Genomic DNA, 20,595 nt, shown 5'->3' with positions numbered 1-20,595 from the left:
TTCCATCCGCTGGCTCACTCCCCAGATGGCCACAGCAGCTGGAGCTACACCAATAGAAGCCAGGAGCTTCTTTTGGGTCTCCCACACGGGTGCAGGGGCCCAAGGACTTGGGCCATCTTCTACTGCTATCCCAGGCCATAGCAGAGAGGAAGAGGAGCAGCCAGGACTAGAACCAGCGCCCATATGAGATGCTGGTGCTTCAAGCCAGGGCGTTAACCCACTGCACCACAGCACCAGCCCCGAAATTTTACTTGTATTTCTTAAATTTTATTGATGTATTTGAAAGTCAGAGTTATGGAGAGAGGAAGAGCCAAAGAGAGATCTTGCCTCACTGTTTCACTCCCCAAATGGCCGTAATGGCCCGGGCTAGGTCAGGCTGAAGCCAGGAGACTTGGAACACCTGCTGCTGCTGCTGCTTCCCCAGGCACATTAGCAGGGAACTGGATCAGTAATGGAGCAGCTGGGACTTGAACCATCTCCCATATGGGATGCCGGCCCTGCAGATGGCTTTTAGAATTGTTTGTGCAAGCACAATCCTGTTGAATCCTGGTCAAGGTGTTTGGTGTCAGTGTCAACCCCTCTGGCTGATGAATTGTCCAGCAGAACCGCACACGTCTGTCACCTGTTGGCGAGCCAGGCCAACCTCCGTGTGTAGTGACTCCACTGTGGGTAGAGTGGGGTCTCTTGGTGGAGTTGCTCTGACCACGTTGGGGCTGTGGTTGAGGCCAGGGGCAGGACTGGTCTTCCTTAGGTCAGTGCCAGTGTTGTGATTCCTCTGGCAGTATTTCATTATGTACATCGTCTGTGCTAGTGGAGAAGTACAGAAGGCAGAAGTGCTTGTATCAGAAGCTCCGTTTTGGAGCTGAACTTTGGGATGTCCAGGCCGGGATAGAGGGACTGCTGTGGCCTCTGAGCAGAGTTGTGTGGCCACTGACCAAGGAAGGCTGGTGTGGCTGCTGAAGGCAGGAGATTCAGGGCATTCTTGGTTTGTAAACTAAACTTTCAGGTCACACCCAGTGAAATCAGAACACAGGGGCCCAGCTCACTTCCACTCGGTGTCTGGCTGGCACGTGGGGACACCTCGTGTGGTTCTCCCATCTTGTGTCACTGGGCCTCTAGACGTGAGCCATCAGGTGAGCTGACAGCTTTATTTTAGCTGCTGACATTGGTTCTATGAATACGATTCTCAGTTCCCTGAGAAGTTCCAGTTTTTTCACCAAACAGGTAGCCCCACATCTTGTCCAGCGTAGTGTGGGTGTGTCCAGTCAGGTGTCAGTTTGGTGGCAGCCTGGACACCCTCTGTCTGCTCCCTGAGTTCCCGCATGTGGACCAGCCCTGATCACGTGTGTGCTTTTGGAGCCGGAGCAGCTCCCTCTGTCCCGGGTTCCGTGCTGTCGAATCATCTGCTGTGCCCTTCACCTCTGACCGTGTGCACCGTGTTGGAGACTTTGGCACCTACTGCCCAGGCAAGGTGGGAAGCGGAGAGTCTGTACTGTCCACCTGTCTTCCCTCTCCTGAAATGCTGGAGGTGGCACAGTGACCTTCTGAGCACCAGGTACCGTCTGTTCCCTGACAGATGGAGCTGGGATATTGCTAAGGGAGCCGTGCTCGTGGACAGAAAGGAAAAGGGGAAAGGGTGTGGTGTGTCCTTGCTGTCACATGTGACGTCTTGGCCTGTTAGGGTTCTACTAGCATGATAAGTGCTTACTGAGCGCCTGCTGTGTACCAGGATTCTTGAATTGTGTTTTTCACTTAGTACTCAGATGAACTCTGGGAAGTAGGTACAGTTTTCCATTCTCCAGATGAAAGACACTGAGGTGTAGAGGTGTGGCCAGGCCTTGATGCAGCCCAGTGGCCCACTCTGGGCCTAGAGCCATAGCGTGAGGTTTATCAGCTACCATCCCTCTCAGAGCCTTGTTCTCAGCATGGTTGAGCTCCCACCGTCATGGAGTGGAGCCCTCCTGGCGTTCCCATGGTGGGGTGGCCTTTTCTTCCCATTGGGAAGGGCACTTGGCACAGGCCTGCGCTCCACTGTCTTGCAGTGTTCCTCCAGGCGTTTTGCGGCAGCCTCTGTGACGTTCCACGCAGAGTGTAGGGTTACTGATGGGGGCCGACATGTTCCACTACTCCCGTGTGGCTGCAGGGCTTTGGAAGAACTTTCCTACTTCTAGGGCTTGGGAGTGCTTTCCCATGTTTCCTGCTGCACCTCCTGGGAGTTGTGACTCAGTCTGTTGTTAATCCAGGGCTGTGGGCATCACGGGTATTGAAATTCTGGGCTCTGCATTCTGACATTTTCAAAAGCTGGGAGGGCTTACAGTGATGTGGGTTTCCTGTCTGTAGAAGTAGTCCACCAGAGTCCCTTCTTCGGAGATGGAAGCCATGTTCATGGAATTCTGAATGAGAAGAGTGGCGTTAGCCCCCTTCTGGGGACTCGTCAGCTTTTTTTTCTTTTTTCTTTTTTTTTCAAGGATTTATTTATTTATTTGAAAGAGTTACACAGAGGAGAGGTCTTCCATCCGATGGTTCACTCCCCAGTTGCCCACAATGGCTGGAGCTGCACCAATCCGAAGCCAGGAGCCAGGAGCTTCTTCTGGGTCTCCCATGCGGGTGCAGGGGCCCAAGGACTTGGGCCATCCTCTACTGCTTTCCTAGGCCACAACAGAGAGTTGGATCAGAAGTAGAGCAGTCGGGTCTTAAACCGGCGCCCATATGGGATGCCAGCACTACAAGTGGCGGCTTAACCCCCTGCGCCTCAGCGCCGGCCCCTAAACAGCAGGCTTCCCCACTCTTTTTGGATCTTAAAGATGTTTCCCTCTTTCAGGTAGCCTTTGTAACACATTCGTATTTATATGTTGACTGTGCCTTTAAAATATCATGTATAGTAGGGGTGACCATGATTTTTTTTTTTTTAAAGATTTATTTTATATGAAAGAGTTACACAGAGAGAGAAGGAGAGGCAGAGAGGCGGGGGGAGGTCTTCCGTCCTCTGGTTCACTCCCCAGTTGACCGCAGTGGCCGGAGCTGTGCCGATTCAAAGCCAGGAGCCAGGAGCTTCCTCCAGGTCTCCCACGCGGGTGCAGGGGCCCAAGGACTTGGGCCATCTTCCACTGCTTCCCAGGCCACAGCAGAGAGCTGGATTGGAAGTGGAGCAAGCAGGACTTGACCCAGCGCCCATAAGGGATGCCAGCACCGCAGGCAGCGGCTTTACCTGCTACACCACAGTGCCAGCCCCCCATGATGTTCTTAAATGGAAATGGATTCATGAAAAACAAGCATCATATTTTAATAATAGAGGAAAGAATAGCTTCTTCTCCTTCATACCCACTTAACTCTTGATAGCAGACCTTGAAGTTCCTGTTTATGTATGATCAGTGTTCATTTATAAAATTATTTGCCTTTTTTTCCCCCAGAAATTGGTTCATTTGAAAGGCAGAGACATTTTCCATCCACTGGTTCATTCCCCCAAATGGCCACAGCGGCCAAGACTGGGCCACGCCAAAGCCAGGAACCCAAACACTTGGTCCATTTTCCACTGCTTTCCCAGGCCATTATCAGGGAGCTGTGCCACAACACCAGACTCTTGGCCTTTGCTTTTTAACTGCTGTCGTAATATTACATGCTTAGTGGTCCCACTTTTAAGCTATTTTAGACCAGGAAGTTGATTTGGTCAGTGCAGAGCCCGTACTGGGAGGACTCACATACTTTCCTTCAGGGGTCAGTATTCTGAAGGGATCGTTAGTCACTGGCTGGCAATGGAGATGCCGTCTTAGAAATGAGTCTTCTGTGTAGCCAAAGCCAGTGACAGTCGGCAGCAGGGTCCCTGTTTCAGCTCACAGCAGGCCTTTGACGTGGAATCTAATTTATTTGGAAATTAGTGGAATTTATCCTTTTTAAGTGAGAAGGGTGTTGTTAATGCAAAGATTAGATTTGAAAATCGATCCATATATTTTAGGAAGGATGCGGCCCTGAGATTACTGTGAGCATCTTGAATCCTTAACTGCCCATCTTAAATGAGGGTGACTTTCAGTTGCATTTGTGTATAATTTCTTCGCTTTAATTTCTTCATTGATACTAAGGGCAGTTTGGATGAATGACTTCTAGTTTCCAGACCAAAAAAATTAACGCATGGGCAAGAAGTGCCAAGTGCGGGTTGAGGGAAAAGTAACTCATTCGCAGCATGTGAAGGGCAGGGCAGGGTTTGCCAGCTAGTGAGTAAACTCAGTGTAGGGGCCAGCGCCGTGGTGCAGCGGGTTAAAGCCCCGGCCTGCAGGACTGGCATCCCATATGCTCCAATTCCAATCCAGCGCTCTGCTATGGCCTGGGAAAACAGTAGAAGATGGCCCGAGTGCTTGGGCCCCTGCACCTGTGTGAGAGACCTGGAAGAAGCTCCTGGCTCCTGGCTTCGGATCAGCTCAGCTCTGGCTGTTGGGGTCATTTGGGGAGTGAACCAGTGGATGGAAGCCCTCTGCCTCTCTCTGTAATTCTTTGAAATAAAATAAATCTAAAAAAAGTAAACAAACTCAGTGTAAGGCAGCCAAGGGTTTTGCCACACAGGTGTCCCACCCTGCTGTGGCCACGCCTTGCTTGAGCTGTCTTTCATTTGGGGACATTGTGCTCTAAATGAGAGTGCCAGCAAGCTGGAGCCATCAGCAGCGTCTTCCAGGGAATAGAAACGAGGACATGGGGAGCAGGCCTCAGGTACAGGAGTAAAGATACTTGACATGGTAACGTGGCCTCCATGCTGTGAGAGCTAGGAAAGAGGAGTGATTCTCAGGCCCTTGAGAAGTGGTTAAATCTGCTCCTTTCTCCCCAGAAAGTTCCATATGTTAGGTGCAAACTTACATATGATCTCAGAACATTCACAGCCTCAGTGCACGCCAGGGCCCAAGTTAAGATCCCTGTTTCGCTGTGGCATAGGGTAAAGTCGCCCGCCACCTGTAGTGCCCTCATCCCACATGGGCACCAGTTTGAGACCCGGCTGCTCCACTTCAGATCCAGCTCCCTGCGAATCACCTGGGAGAGCAGTGGAAGATGCCCAAGTGCTTGGGCCCCTGCACTCACGTGGGAGACCTGGAGAGGCTCCTGGCTTAGGATTGGCCCAGCTTCAACCTGGGTGACCATCTGGGGAGTGAACCAGCAGATGCACAATCTCTCTATCTCTCCTGTTCGCGGGCGCTCTCTCTCTCTCTCTCTATTTTTGCCTTTCAAATAGAAAAATTAATCTTTAAAAAAGAACAAAGACCCCTGTTACATAGAAAGATGTGGATTTGGGGCCAGTGCTATGGCACAGCAGGTATAGCCACTGCCTGCAGGGCCAGCATCCCATGTGGGAGCCAGTTCGATTCACGGTTACTCCATTTCCAAGCTGGCTCCTTGCTAATGTGTCTGGGAAAGCAGTGGAGGATGGCTCAAATGCTTGGCTTTCATGGGGGGCCCCGATGAAGCTTCTACTTCCTGGCTTCAGCCTGGCCCAGCTGTAGCCATTGCAGCCATTTGGGGAGTGTACCAGTGGGTGGAACAGAGTGTGTGTGTGTCTGTCTGTCTGTCTGTGTGTCTTCCTTTCTCTGGGTAACTCTGACTTTCAAGTAAATCTTTAAAAAAAAAATTATGTTGATGGCTACAAAAAAAGTTTGCCTCCCATGGGTTCTGTTCAGAAGTGCAATGGTTCACCTCCATAAGTGCATTTTCTCCCCAGCAAATCCTCACCAGATTTCAGAGACAGACGCAGCTTCACGTCACCAGGGACAGTCCGTGCTCGTACTGGGCTCTGCCGGTGTGGATGTCTCTCAGCTTCTAAATGGACATCAAGACCAGGGTGTCGTCGTTGTCGTCTTCTTTTTAAAATTTATTTATTTATTCAAAAGACAGAGCCACAAAGAGGGAGAAGGAAAGAGAGAGAGAGATCCCTCATCTGCTGGTTCATTCCCCAAATGGCTGCAACGACCAGGGCTGTCCAGGCTGAAGCCAGGAACTTCTTCCAGGTCTCCCACGTGGGTATAAAGGCCCAAGGACCTGAGCCATCCTCCGCTGCTCTTCCAGAAGCATTAGCAGGGAGCTGGATCGCAAGTGGAGCAGCCGGGATTCAAACCAGCGCTGATGTGGGATGCCAGTACTACAGATTGTGGCTTAACCTGCTGCACCACAGCACGGCCCCTGTCTCTGCTTGTAGTTGCATTAGGTGGCCAGTGGGAAAGGAGACAAACTGGTAACATTTGTGTGTGTTTTCTCACAGCCACCAACAGCCAAAATGCATGCCATCATCGAGCGCACGGCCAATTTCGTGTGCAGGCAGGGGGCGCAGTTTGAGATCATGTTGAAAGCCAGGCAAGCACGGAACTCCCAGTTCGACTTCCTGCGCTTCGACCACTACCTCAACCCCTACTACAGATTCATCCAGAAAGCCATGAGAGAAGGGCGGTACACGGCGCCGGCAGACAGCAAAAGTGAGGAGGGCAAAAGTACGTGGCCCCACTGTGCTGGGTGCGTGGCTGGCGGGAACTCCTGGGGAAGCGTAGACGCCCGTCCTGAAGGCAGCCTCGGGCCTGCCCTGGCACTCGTTAGGTGCTGGGTAGCCTCTGGAGACAGGTGCGGTGATGCCACATGCTGACGTGGTTGGAAGCTGAGTATCCAGGTCAGAAGTTGGCCCTCATCTTGGCTGCTCACATCCCACGAAGATAAGGGTCCTCCCTTGCTGCCAGGCTGTTCTCCCAGGGCACAGGCTTGTGTCACATGTCCATACCCACAACATGAAAATTGTTGATTTTACTAGGATTGACTTGACACTGTTATTTTTGTGAAGTAAATTTATTGGAATTCTTAGGCAAAGGGCATTTTTAAATTATACTCAGAGACAAGTCCGTCTCTCTTTGTGTATTTTATTCATTTGCAAGGCAGAGAGACAGAGATCTTCCATTTGCTGGTTCACTCCCCAAATACCTGCAATAGCTGAGGCTGGGCCAGACTGAAGCCAGCCAAGAACTCCATCCAGGACTTCTGTGTGCATGGCAGGGCCCTAAGAACTTGACCCATCACCCGCTGCCTCCCAGGGTGCACAGTAGCAGGGAGCTAGAATCAGGTGCAGAGCAGGAACTTGAAGTCGGCACCCCAGTAGAGAGTGTGGGTGTCTCAGGCAGTGTGCTCACCTCTGTGCCCCACCTGCCCTGAGAAGCCCTTTGTGTCCTCACGTGACCTGTTTGCAGGCTGAGTGAGACGGGAGGCTCAGCGCCACTGCCTGCTCCTTACTGCAGATCTCATCTCCAGTTTCATTTGTCATGGCTTTTTATTTCTGTTGGTATTTTTTTCTTCTCATAAATCAATAAGATTTCTTCCTTTAAAAACAAAAACAAGCCCAAAGCTCCAGCATTGCTATGAGTGGTTAATTGTGGAGGGGATGCCAGTGGCAGGACTCCTGCACCTCCCCGCCTGGCTTCCTTCTGAAAACCGGGGGCTCTGGGGGGTGCTCTCCAAAGGTGGTCGGGGCAGATAACCAAGGAATGGATAGACAGAGCTCTGCCTTTGTCTGCTGCTGTGTTTTTGCGTAATTTATTTGTCGTTTTTCCCCCAGTGTAGACCAAAATACTGAAATGTGGTTTTGATTTCAGAATCGGGCACCAACTCTGACAATGAGGAGGAGGATGATGAGGAAGATGGGAATTACCTGCACCCGTCTCTCTTTGCCTCCAAGAAGTGTGACCGCCTTGAGGAGCTGATGAAGGTGGCTGTCTCATTGGACTGTGCCTTTTATGCCAAAGCCAGACTTCTGCTACATTAATTTTGGAAAGCACCAAGCATGTCATTTCTTGTTAACAGCTCTGTTTTGTTTTCTGTCTTAATTTTGTTTTCATTAAGCTGTATCGTGCATTTTATTTTTAGCTTGGTGACAGATACTTTGCTTCCTTTATCTCAGAATTATCTGTTACAGATTTCATGAACAAGTTATTTTCACTGTATTATAATTTTACCCTCAGGATATGTAGAGTAAGTAGAATGTTTAGATCAGGCTTTGGGCCTAGGGCTGAGATGCCCACATCCTGCATCCGAGTACCTGGGTTCAACTCCCAGCTCCAGCTCCAGCTCCTGCTCCTAATTCCAGCTGCCTGCCAGTGCAGAGCCGAGGAGGCAGCGGGTGATGGCTCGAGAAGTTAAGTCCCGGCCACCCACATGGGAGAGGAGAGAGATCTTCCATCCACTGCTTCACTTCCCAGATGGCTCAGGTAGCAAGGTCTGGGCCAGACTGAAGCCAGGAGCCAGGAACTCCATTGTGGTCTCCCACCTGGGTGGCAGGGCCCAGACAGGCCATCTTACACTACTCTCCCAGGCACCTTAACAGCAAGCTGGATTGGAAGTAGAGCAGCCAGGACTCAAACCACACCCATAAGGGAGGCTGGCACCACAGGCAGCAGCTTTACCCACTGCTACAACACTGGCCTCAGAGTGGCTGACTTTTATTTATTTATTTTTAAAGACTTATTTAGTTGAAGGTCAGAGTTAGAGAACGAGAGATCGGTCTTCCAGGCCAAAGCCAGGAGGTTCATCCAGGTCTCCCATGTGGGTGGTGGGGTCCCAAACACTTGGGCCATCTTCCATTGGTTTTTCTAGGCCATTAGCAGTGTGCTGGATCAGAAGAGAAACAGCCAGGACAGAAACTGGTGCCCATAAGGGATGCCAGTTACATATGGTGGCTTGAGCTGCTTTACCACAACACCGGCCCCCAGTGGCTGACTTTTCACCTCAGCTCCTGCTAGGCAGTTTCAGGCATTAGGGAGGGAACCAGCAGATGAGAACATTCTCACACACGTGCTCTCTCTTCCTTTCTCTAATAAACAGCACGAAAAATTTTAAAAGACTAATTTGAGTGTTGGTGAAGGTTTGGAAATTGTTTTGTCCCGTAGACTCTAATGTTGTCTGGGCATTAAGAACCTTTGCTGCTTGACACCCTGCGTTACCTTCATAGAAAGTATTTCGATTATTTTTAAGATCCATTTATTTGAAAGGCAGAATGACAAGAGTGAGAAGGAGAAATACAGAGAGAAAGAGATCTTTCATTCACTGGTTTACTTCCCAAATGGCTGCAACAGCCAGGACTGGGCCAGGCTGAAGCCAGGAGCCTGGAACTCCATCTGGGTCTCCCATGTGGGTGCAGGGCCCCAAGCACTTGGGCCATCTGCTGCTGCTTTCCCAGGTGCATTTGCAGAGAGCTGGATTGGAAGTAGAGCACCAGGACTCAAACTGGCACACATATGGAATGCTGGTATCACAGGTGGTGACTTAACCCACTGTGCCACAATGCTGGGCCCCCATAGAAAGTTTCTGAGTGAATGTTTTTACTTCTGCTCTTCCCCTCATCCTTAGAAAAAAAAATCACTGGGAGGCCAGCGATGAGGCACAGTGGGTTAACACCCTGGCCTGAAGCACTGGCATCCCATGTGAGCGCCAGTTTGAGACCCATCTGCTCCACTTCCATTCAAGCTCTCTGCTATGGCCTGGGAAAGCAGTGAAAGATGGCCCAAGTCCTTGGGCCCCTGCACCCTCGTGGGAGACCGGGAAGAAGCACCTGGCTCCTGGCTTCGGATTGGCACAGCTCTGGCAGTTGTGGCCATTTGGGGAGTGAACCAGCAGATGGAAGACCTTGCTCTCTGTCTCTCCCTCTGTCTATAACTCTACCTCTCAATTAAATAAATAAAATCTTTAAAAAAAAAAAAAGAAATCACTGGGCACTGTCTTGTGGCCATTTGTGATACAAATACAGGGGCCCTTAGACTCGAGCACTTGGCTTTGCGCAGTTTTGCAGAGTGCCTGATCCGTGGCAGATCATTGCTGGTTGACAGGACTATGGAACTGTTGGTGATTAGACGTCAGAACTTAAAAGAGAACAGGGTTGCAGTTTTATGTGAGTTGGACTTTGGGCAATAGTGGTCAGCCTTCCTTCCTGTAATGTTTGTTACCGAGACGAAGTCATGTTGTCACTGAATTCCTCTGGGGCTTAGGCAGCAGGAGCATTGGGCCATGGCAAATCAGGGCCTTCCAGTGTGCCTTCCACACTGTGTGTTACCTGCCATGTGACAACAAACGGGGCTCTCAGACAGTGATTTTACTCTGCAGTCTGAAATCTGTAGGCACGTCCAGGGAAGCAGAGGAAGGCAGGGTATTTAAAAGTAGACTGAGGGTTCCTAAGTTGTATTGAAACAGTTCTCTTTGTCTAGAAGAGTCAGTGTCAGAGCTGGTGTCAGTCCCATGTGGCACAGGCAGCAGAAGCATTGTTGGTTTAGGGCTGTGGTTCTGGCTGTCTCTGGTGATGGCACTTGAGGTCTGCTTTGTGCTGGGTCTGACCACAGAGACTCCATCTTGGCCCTGCATCTGTCACTGTGTATACTGTGCTGTGTGTGGAGGATTTTTACGGCACATGCGCTGTTTTCTCAAGTGGGTTGAGGGAGCTGGCATTTAGTCAGTGGTTAAGACACTCATGTTTCACATCAGAGGCCTGGGTTCCTGACTGAGCTTTCTGCTGATGCAGACCCTGGAGGCAGTAGTGATGGCACAAATAATCAGTTTCCTGCCACCCATTCAGGAGACCTGGTTCCTGCCTCTGGCTCAGCCCCTGTGCCTTGAAGTAAACCAGTGGATGGAAGCTCTCCCTATCTGTCTCTGTCTCTGTCTGGGGTGTGTGTGTTTGCCTCACAAATAAATTTTTCTAAAGATTTACGTTTATTTATTTGAAAGAGTTGCAGAGAGAGAGGTAGAGACAAAGAGAGTTCTCCATCCACTCGTTCACTGTGCAAATGGCTCCAATGGCTAGAGGTGTGCCGATGTGAAGCCAGGAGCTTCTACCAAGTCTCCCATGTGGGTGCAGGGGCCCAAGGACTTGGGCCATCCTCCACTGCTTTCCCAGGCGCATTAACAGGGAGCTGGATTGGAAGTAGAGCAGCCAGGACTCAAACTGGTGCCCATATGGGAAGCCAGCACTTTAGGCCAGGGCTATAACCTACTGCACCACAGCACCAGCCCCACAAAATAAATTCTTAAAACAGTAAATTAGTAAATACAAGCTTTAAATAAATAAATGAAATTGAGTTGTGCCTTTTGTAACAGAGGAGTCCTGTGTGGTTCCGCTATAGAAAGTGCTGAGCTATGTCTTCTCTGTCCCCAGCCCTTGAAGGTGGTGGACCCAGATCACCCACTGGCAGCGCTTGTCCGCAAGGCCCAGGCTGACAGCACCACTCCCACCACGCAAAACACAGATGGCAGCGCTGCACAGCCCTCCCAAGTGGAGTACACGGCGGACTGTGAGTACTCGCTGTGCGTTCTGACTGGAAGGCTCTTTCCCTGGGGAGAATGGAGAGGGAGGCGGTCCAGACTTAGTGCACTGTGCTGTGGCGCTGCGCACCTCCATCAGCCCCTGGCCGACTTAATGTTGGCAGGGTGGCTGCCCCATCTCCCCCACCAGCTCTGCATCCCAGGAAGGCAAAGACTGAAAGCAGATGCTGGCTGCTTCTGTCCCTCTTTAAAGATCTCAGAAGCCACCCTCAGTGACCTGTCTTACTGTATGTGACTCGAGCAGTGTGGCAGGGAGAGGCAGGAAACGAGGCCTGCAGTTGCCCACATGGCTGCTCTGAACACAGCTCTTTGAAGGAGAACAGGTGCTGGGCAGACACAGGCCTGTGTAAACTGTGAACACTACAAATCATCCTGCTGTTGACGTGCAGAGTCAGGGAGATGTGGCACGTGCATGTGTGTGTGGTTAAAAACAAAGGGGTTGGATATTGTGTGGACACACCTTAGTGTATTGTCTGCCATGGTTGCTTTCTTTAAAAAGGCACACAGCGTGGACAGTTGTCCCTTAGGACCTGTGGCCCCCACAGATAGCAAAGCGCGCACCCGCTCATATCCCTGTATTTGCATAGAACTTGGTTCCTCTCGTGAACTGCATTACTTACAACACCTAACACAACGTGAATGGTTGTTGCATAGTGTGGCTTACAGACTCGCGGCCCAAAAATGTCTGTGTATGTTTATTATGATGTACAGAAGGCCAGCTAGAGTGTGCACCAGTCACATTTCTTATTCTCACTGATTGCCATTCTTTTATCTTTTTAATTACATACAGATTTTACCAACTGAAGGTAAATCTTTGAAGATTTTAAAGTGACTTTGATCTCAGGGTCGGGTCTTCATTTAATTATTTTATTCAGAGGTTAAATGTTGAGTGAGAGGAGCACCTGAGCAAGGCCACGGGAGTTCATGTGTTCCACGAGCGTCGCACGCAGATGTGACCAGCTGCAAAGCTTGTCTGTGTCTGTGGCAGAATAGGAGCTGCTCTTTACCTGGGACAAGCTTTTGTTAAATGTGGTAACTCCTTTTGCACTTGCCTTTTAGCATTGGCACAAGCTAATGTATCATTTTGATGTCCTAGATGAACGTTGTTAGACTTGAAAAATCAGTTACTTGAGTGAACTTTGGACATGTTCCCAGAGGACCCTCTTAGAGTCAAGAACTCCGAAAATCTCTGTAAGTGGTCAGTGAGTTGGATCATGTGCATCGGAGCTGACCTGTGTCAGAATTGCGCTGATGGGGTGATTGGGATCTGTGGTGGGCACATGATGCAAATACCCCCACGGGATGCGCTGCCCAGGGCTCCGCCAGCCTGCACGACAGTGTGCAGACCCCACGCCCACTCAGCAGCAACAGGAAGCGCTGTGCAGCTGCCCTCCTCATGTGCACGACAGAGGTGCCGTCCCATCACCCCCTGCTGTCCGTTTCCAAGCCTGTCAGATGTGTGCGCATGTCTGCTCGCTCCCTGCAGCCATCACACTGCTGCAGAGGAGGAAAATGGAAGCTCAGAGCAGAGGGTCTGTTGCTAGTGAACGCACAGTTCTGTACGGAGGCGAGCCATGGGGCAGCACAAACCCTGCAGGGCTGGGCAGGCGGCAGAGGGGTCACTGACAGGACGTGCAGCCGTCTAGGTGGGTGGTGGCCTGAAACAGGTATGGTGCTGTGGAAGACGGTATTCCAGACAGCTTGCTCACTCCTGTGACCCCCAGAGGCCAGAGGAGCCGAGGCAGCCCTCCTCTGGGAGAGCCCCGAGAGTCAGGATCGCCTGATTCTCTCCATTTTGCTGTTTCCTGATAGGAGGTGCTCCAGCAGGGGCCCTCTCAGTTCTGTAATTGTTTTGAAGTCCTCCTCGTCTGTACACAGGAAAAGTGGGGGCGTGTTTGTGGGAGTGAGGTAGCTGGCATTCGGACTACAGGTTTTAGACACGTTCCTGGGTCAGCCCCGAAGGTCAGAGCCCTGAGCCCAGTACTCAGTCTGCTTACCGGGGCCACCACCACAGCTGCCTGCCTGCCTGCCTGAGGACAGCGTCTGGGAGGAGATGTGGCCTGACTGCAGTTTCCTGAAAGGCCCAGAAGCCAGAGCTCTGGCTCTAAATCACAGTGAAGCCTTGAAGAACAAATGGAAACCCTTGGCTCGGTCGGTCAGCTGTCCTGTGTGACCTGAAGCAGAGTTTCCCCACTGTCGCAGCATCCCAGAGGGCACAGCGTCGCGCTGCACGCTGCACCGGCGTGTCCAGCCCACGCGGCACCTCCTCTCCACCCGCCATCTTTCCCTGATCTCGTGCCCACGGCCACCTCTTGTCTGCTCTGGTGGCTGTGCAGTGAGGCAGCTGAGGGCCTGCGGTCCTGTGTGGCTCCTCCTGGCGGGGGGGGGGGGGGGGGCGGGAGTGGCAGCAGCCGTAGCTGTCTCTGCCGAGGTCTGTCATGATTTGGGAACTGCCTGGAATCCACAGGCTGGTTGATGCAGTACTGATTCATGATCAGTCATGGGTTGTTTACATTATTTAAATTATTTACAGATCCAGCTCAAATAGAGGAAAAACTGATGGTGGTTTTGAGTTTTAGTTTCCCTGTTCTGTAGTTCAAGATAACGCTTTTTCTTTCTGTTTTTTGTTTTGGTTTGGTTTGGTTTGGTTTGGTTTTTTTTTTTTTTTTAAGATTATTTGAGAGGCCGGCGCTGCGGCTCAATAGGCTAATCCTCCACCTAGCGGCGCCGGCACATTGGGTTCTAGTCCCAGTCAGAGCGCCGGATTCTTTCCTGGTTGCCCCTCTTCCAGGCCAGCTCTCTGCTGTGGCCCGGGAAGGCAGTGGAGGATGGCCCAAGTGCTTGGGCCCTGCACCCCATGGGAGACCAGGAGAAGCACCTGGCTCCTGCCTTCGGATTAGCGTGGTGCGCCGGCCGCAGCGCACCAGCTGTGGTGGCCACTGGAGGGTGAACCAACAGCAAAAAGGAAGACCTTTCTCACTCTCTCTCTCACTATCCACTCTGCCTGTCAAAAAAAAAAAAAAAAAGATTATTTGAGAAGCAGAGTTACAGAAAGGCAGAGAGAAAGAGATCTTCCATCCACTGGTTCACTCCCCATGTGACCACAATGGCCAGAGCTGTGCTGATCCGAAGCCAGGAGCCAGGAGCTTCTTCCCGGTCTCCCACACGGGTGCAGGGGCCCAAGGACTTGGGCCATCTTCTCCTGCTTTCCCAGGCCATAGAGAGCTGGATGGGAAGTGGAGCAGCCAGGACTCTAGAACCGGCACCTGTATGGGATGCCAACACTGAAGGCGGTGGCTTTATCTGCTACACCACAATGCCGGCCTCTCTTTTCTTTGTTAACGATTGATTTATTTATTTCAAATGCAAAGTTAGAGCAAGGAAGAGATAGATCTTCCATCTGTTGGTTCATTCACCCAAATGACTACAACGACTGAGGCTGACCAGGGCTAAACCAGGAGCCAGGAGCTCCATCTGGATGTCCCACATGGGTGGCAGGGCCGTCAGACGCTGCTTTTCCAGGTACATTAAGTAGATGCGGGTGTCTCAAATGGCAGCTTGACCCACCATGCCACAGTGCTGTCCTCTGCGTGTTTTTCTTTTACAAATTTTTTTTTAAGATTCATTTATTTATTTGAAAGAGTTACAGAGATCTTCCATCCACTGGTTCCCTCCCCCGTGTCCTCAGCAGCTAGAGCTGGGCCAGGCTGAAGCCGGGAGCCAGGAGCTTCCTCCAGGTCTCCCACGTGGTGCAGGGGCCCAAGCACTTGGGCCATCCTCTGCTGCTTTCCCAGGCCACAGCAGGGAGCTAGATTGGAAGAGGAGCAGCTGGGGCTCGAACCGGCGCCCATATGGGATGCCGTTGCTGCGCACAGCAGCTTAACCTGCTGCGCACGTGCTGGTCCCTGATGTCCAAATCTCCATGAGTGTGCACTGCCCTGTGCTTTGAAAGGTCGATGCAGTATTTCTAATGAGAACACTCTGAAGCAGAAGCCAGGAGCAGACTGTGACTTGATCCTGAGAGTCCCACCAGGTGCCATTCACAGGCTGTGCCTGTAGGCTGTGGTGTAGACGCCTGTCCCGGTCACTGCTGCTGCCCTTGCAGGGGAAGCCTTGGGGAGACCATTTCCTTCTGGGAGCTCCTGGCCTCGCAGGAGAGCTTGAGACCTTGCGCGCTCTGGCTTGTAGGAGCCCTGCTCCCACGGGCTTTCCGTGGTGTCTGTAGCGGTCTCTGGGGTGCCCCTCTCCGTGCTGAGAGCACAGACAGCTCTTGGTGCTGCAGGACTTGCTGTGTGCAGAGGAGGAGCGGGATTCACAGGCACTGGAGTAATTTTCAGAGGCGGGATTAAATGTGGTCTCTTCACTTGGAAGATGCTCTAGATTTAGAAAGCTGTCTTGAGCATTGCCGATCACTGCTGGGAGACTGTCCATCCTCTGGTACGAGGTCTGGGGAGGGTGGCTGAGCCCAGGCGCCAAGGCGGGGCTACAGTAGAGCTCACACAGCGCCACCGCCTGCTCTGAGGCAGAAAGCGTGGGGTAAAGCACACAGGTGCGGTGGACGGCGTGTGGCCTGTATCTCACACACAGCTGCAAATACCAGCGGACAGGAGAAATGCTAGGGGAAGGGTCTGCCGGCCTGGGCCGACAACATCAGCTTCTGAAGAGCAGCCAGAGTGGTGAGGACTTCCTGGGACGGGAAGGCCTCGCCTCTCGTCAGGGGCTGCTCAGCCCTCTGAGTTTTCCTCGTCCATCTGTGCCTTCTCCTTCTCCTGGTTTCTAACAAGGGACAAGGGCTGAGCCTACAGAGCTCTGAAGCCCCTGCAGTGTGAGGGTTTCTGGGTTTTCAGTCCTGCTTTGGGGTAGGGGTAGTTCATGTGGGCTGCAGGAGAGAGATCTCAGAATGAAGTATCGTGTCTTCTGCAAGAAGCAGGCCTGTGCAGCAGAAGCACTGAGTGCCTGCGGCACCCTGCCTGTTGTAGGTCCCTGAGCAGAGGTGAGGACAGCCTCACACATTTCCCTGGGAGGCTCATGGCCGGCACATGTCCCAGAGAAGGGGGAGGCCACCCAGACATCTGTAGCCCACCCCTGAGGGAAATAGCTGCTGTCAGTGGCCTCCTCCAGACAGCCGTGGAGGGCCGCATGCTGGAGCTCAGTCTTGACAAGGCTGCTCCCCAGACAGGCAAGTCAGTGACCTGGGTGTATACCCTGGTGCCCAGCTGCCCCAGAGGCCAGCCTTGTGCTCAAAGGTGATGAAGCCTGGCCGGCTGAACACAAACAAGACCCCCTAACCACGCGGGAGGTCTGATCGCGCCCTGGGGCAGGCGTCAGCTGAGGACTCAGCGGCCCCTGGAGAGGCGTGGCGCCACACTGAGACCTGACAGGCAGTGCCACGGGGTGGCCAGGACGCATCCTGGACAGTGGACAGCAGCATTCCCAGCAAATGGAACTGGCTTATCACTGCTTCTACTGCTCTCAGGGCTGGAAGCTGCATCCTGGCTGCTTGTGGCTCATACACAGAATGTGTTGCATGCTGGACTCATAATTTAGAAGACTAAAGATACACACTTCCTGGTTTTCATGAAGAGAATGAGTTTGTCTGTGGCTCATCAAGATGTAACCCAAGAGGACTTGAAAGTGAACATGGAAGGAGAATGAGAATACTTTATTAGTCTAGTAGTTAACACTCCCACATCCAGAGTGCTGGGTTCAGTTCCCAGCTCTGGCTCCCGACCCCAGCTTTCTGCTGACATAAAGCATGGGAGGCAGCAGTCATGGCTCAAGTGATTGGGTTCCTGCCACTCCGGTGACAACCTAGGTCGTGTTTGCAGCTTTGGCTGTTGTGGCATCTGGGGAGTGAACCAGCAGATGAAAGCACACATGCATTCTCTCTCTCACTCACTCACTCACTCACAAATAAATTTTGGAAAAAAAGAAAAAGGCTGATCACAAGAAGTACAACTGCCCAGGTACCCTGGACTCGGTAGAGAAGCCCCTGAGTACTCGTACCTGTTTGTGCACATGTCCCAGGGAGCAAGTGTGTGAACACAGGCAGCTGCATCAGAGCTAGTGCCGAGACCGTGCAAGGTGGCATTGGTACCGCAAGTTCAGGTTACCCGGAGTCAGGCTTCGCTGGCACCGGCAGTGCTAAGTCCTTAAGTGATTTGGAGGACGAGAGACGCTGGAAAATTGTAAAACGGCCAGGGCTGTGCCTCATGGCTTCACCTGCAGAGAGCTTTATGGCTGTGAAGGGTGCCTGTTCTGTCCACTCCTGAAAGGGGCCTCCCCAGCTCTGCCTGCCCCGGCTGGGGGACTTTGCCAGATTGCCCATGTGCACCGTTGAAGTACCGGTGGGAGCAGAAGTGCACTTGATAAACTCTGAGTGGAGATGCTGAAGGCCAGTTATCTCTGACACACTCGAGTCCACACTGGGAGCATCCAGTGAAGCAGGGGCTGAAGGAGCGGGCATGGGGTGCTTTAGTCTTTTTTAGTTTTTATTTTTTTAAAGATTTATTTATTTGCAAGGCAGAGTTTACAGAGAGGGAAAGAGAGATCTTCATCTGCTGGTTCAGTCCCCAAATGGTTGCCGTGGCTGGAGCTAGTCCTGTCTGAAGCCAGGAGCCAGGAGCTGCCTCTGGATCTCCCACATACACGTAGGGACCCAAGGACTTGGGCCATCTGCTGCTGCTTTCCCAGGCACATGAGCAGGGAGCTGGATAGGAAGTGGAGCCGCTGGGGCTCGGACGGATGCCAGCACTGCCGGCAGCGGCTTTACCAGCTCCTCCACGAGGCTGCCCCCTGTGCTCTTACCTAACAGGTGGTTCTGTGGTCTAAAACCATACTGAGCCAGGATTTGAAAAGTGGGTGAAAGAAGCATAATAAAGGGATCCATTTCCTGTTGGGTATTAAAAAGTGATCTTACAGTGGAAGTCACATCGAATCATCCTGGTTTCTGACATGGGTGGCAGGGGCCAAGTCTTTGGGCGTCGTCTGTTACTTCCCAGGCATGTTAGTAGGAAGCTGGCTTTAGAAGTGCAGGCAGCCAGGACTCAAACTGGCTCTCCAGTGTGGGTTGTAAGGTGTCTTAAGCAGTGCCCTGACCATGCTCCAGCAGTGCATCTTTTCATTTGAAGCGTGAATGTGCTATTTGCCCATTTGCCGTGGGGCTGTGGACGCTGGCATCCTGCAGTTCTCACAAGAGCCAAATCTCCAGTCTGGGTTTCTGTGCAACGAGGCGAGTGCCCAGCATGCAGTATCAGAAGGCTGGGTGATCCCAAGGCCTTGCTTCAGTTTTTTGTTTTAAAAATTTTATTTATTCATTTATTTATTTGAGAGGCAGAGTTAAGAAGGTGAGACAGAGAAAGGTCTTCCACCCGCCACAACAGCTGGATCTGGGTGGAAAGAGAACCTGGAGCTTCTTTGGTCTCCCACATGGGTGCAGGGGCTCAAGGACTTGGGCCATATGCTTTCCCAGGCCATAGCAGAGAGCTGGATCAGAAGTGGAGCAGCTGGGACTCCAACCAATGCCAGTGTGGAATGTCAGTGCCACAGGCAGAGGCTTAACCTGCTGTGCTGTAGTGCTCGCCCTCACATGGTGCTTTAAAGCAATGGCCTTTTACCTGGTGCTTGTAGCTTCGTAATTGTGTTTTCTCACCAAGGTTTCATCTGCTTGCATAAGTTTTAGTTAACTGTGTCAAAATAGTAAGCTTTTTTCTGAGCTAGCAGCACAAAGATGTCACCTTCTCAAGTGGAGCCCTGCTCGCCTGATGTTGGCTGTGGGCCTGCTCACCGGCATACAGCTGCCAGTCCACTGGAACGCCTGCAGCGTCTTCAGGATGCAGAGCAGAGGAGGAGGCACCAGGCCTACGAGGAAGAGTGTCTCTCAGAAACAGTCACAGCACAATCCCTTCCCCAGCAAGTGCCACAAGTGGGACTTCTAGGAAAGTTAGAGTGCTCCAGCAGGGTGCAGGTCATCATCTGGAGCCAGCAGACAGTTCTGTTTAATTAACGGGGGAAGGTGTCTAGTATGTAAACAACTTCTACTGTCAAATGGGAAAAACCAGTTGAGTAGAAAAATTTTAGAGGTGAGAACAGCTATGCCTTTTTTTTTTTTATATTTATTTATTTTATTTGAACATCACAGTTACACAATGAGAGAAGGAGAGGCAGAGAGAGAGAGAGAGAGAGGTCTTCCATCCACTGGTTCACTCCCCAGTTGGCCCCAGTGGCCAGAGCTGTGCTGATCCAAAGTCAAGAGCCAGGAACTTCCTCCAGGTCTTCCACATGGCTACAGGGGCCCAAGGACCTGGGCCATCTTCTGCTTTCCCAGGCCATAGCAGAGAGCTGGATCAGAAGTGAAGCAGCCAGGTCTCGAACCAGCACCCATATGGGTTACCGGCACCGCAGGCAGCAGCTTCACCTGCTACACTACAGAGCCGGCCCCGGCCGTGCCTTCTCTAAAGATCATCCCCCATCTGCAGGCTTCGTCCCTGCTGATCTCAGAACCTGGCTCCATGGAGAAGCAGCCCTCAGGCCACTGGCTGTGTGGGTGCGTCAGGATGGTGCCAGCATATGTATCGCTGATTATTAGAGTTGAGGTAAATTGAGTGTTCTGGGCTGTCTATGTGACTTAGATAAAAATGCAGAAGGAACCTCCAGTGACACATGGCTCCCCAGAGTGGCTACAGGAATGTGCCTTGTGAGATTTTTCAGTAGTAGTGAAAGATTGCTCGGTGGAAGACTAATGAAGTCTCATAGGCTGGCGCCCCAGACAGAAGCCTGCACGTCAGGGAGAGCCCTGATGCTCCTGAGGAGGGGAGAGCCAGGGGAATCGGTGGCAAATGGGAGGAAATGCCATGTGCTTCTGTGTCGCAGCATGGGTGAGAAACAGGCCTGCCCAGCTGGCAGGAGCTGCTGGTGCTGCCTGGAGCTTGTGCAGTGTAGCCTGTTTCCTCCCCAGAAGACGTGCAGGTCTTGTTCTGAAACTCAGTACTGTGTATTAATTCCTTACAGTGCTGTCATTGCTGTGAATGGTGTTGGGTATTCAGTGAAAGCCGGCCTAGTAGACCCTGCCCCTCACCACTTGCGTGGCTTGGTGCAGGCGCCGGAGTCGCCTGCATTTCCATCTCGTTGCTTGGTATTTAGTGATCTCCTTGGGTTGTCCTCAGCCGTGCAGGTGAGTCTTCTACACTGGGTAACCTGCAGAAAGAGCCTGTCTTCACATGGAACGCATTTGTTCTAGGAGCTCCTCAGCTGTAGACATGTACATCTAACAGTTGCCTTCAT

At 51.9% G+C, this 20,595-nt stretch overlaps 1 protein-coding gene across 4 annotated transcripts in view; it reads left to right on the top strand.

Annotated features, from left to right (window-relative positions):
- The window catches only part of SFSWAP (splicing factor SWAP), a 77,376-nt gene that overhangs the window by 10,151 nt on the left and 46,630 nt on the right, over positions 1-20,595 (top strand). For 3 of the 4 annotated variants that reach the window (XM_051837628.2, XM_002722685.5, XM_051837630.2), the window contains exons 5-7: positions 6,233-6,458; positions 7,602-7,714; positions 11,147-11,282. In XM_051837628.2, coding sequence (XP_051693588.2) covers positions 6,233-6,458; positions 7,602-7,714; positions 11,147-11,282 — 475 coding nt within the window. The remainder of the gene's footprint in view (positions 1-6,232; positions 6,459-7,601; positions 7,715-11,146; positions 11,283-20,595) is intronic. The other variant, XM_008250412.4, reaches the window with a different exon arrangement.

Source organism: Oryctolagus cuniculus, chromosome 21, assembly GCF_964237555.1.
Source record: "Oryctolagus cuniculus chromosome 21, mOryCun1.1, whole genome shotgun sequence".
NCBI classification, from domain to species: domain Eukaryota; kingdom Metazoa; phylum Chordata; class Mammalia; order Lagomorpha; family Leporidae; genus Oryctolagus; species Oryctolagus cuniculus.
Note: the sequence above shows the minus strand (reverse complement) of the source record. Positions and strands in the feature narration are given on the sequence as shown.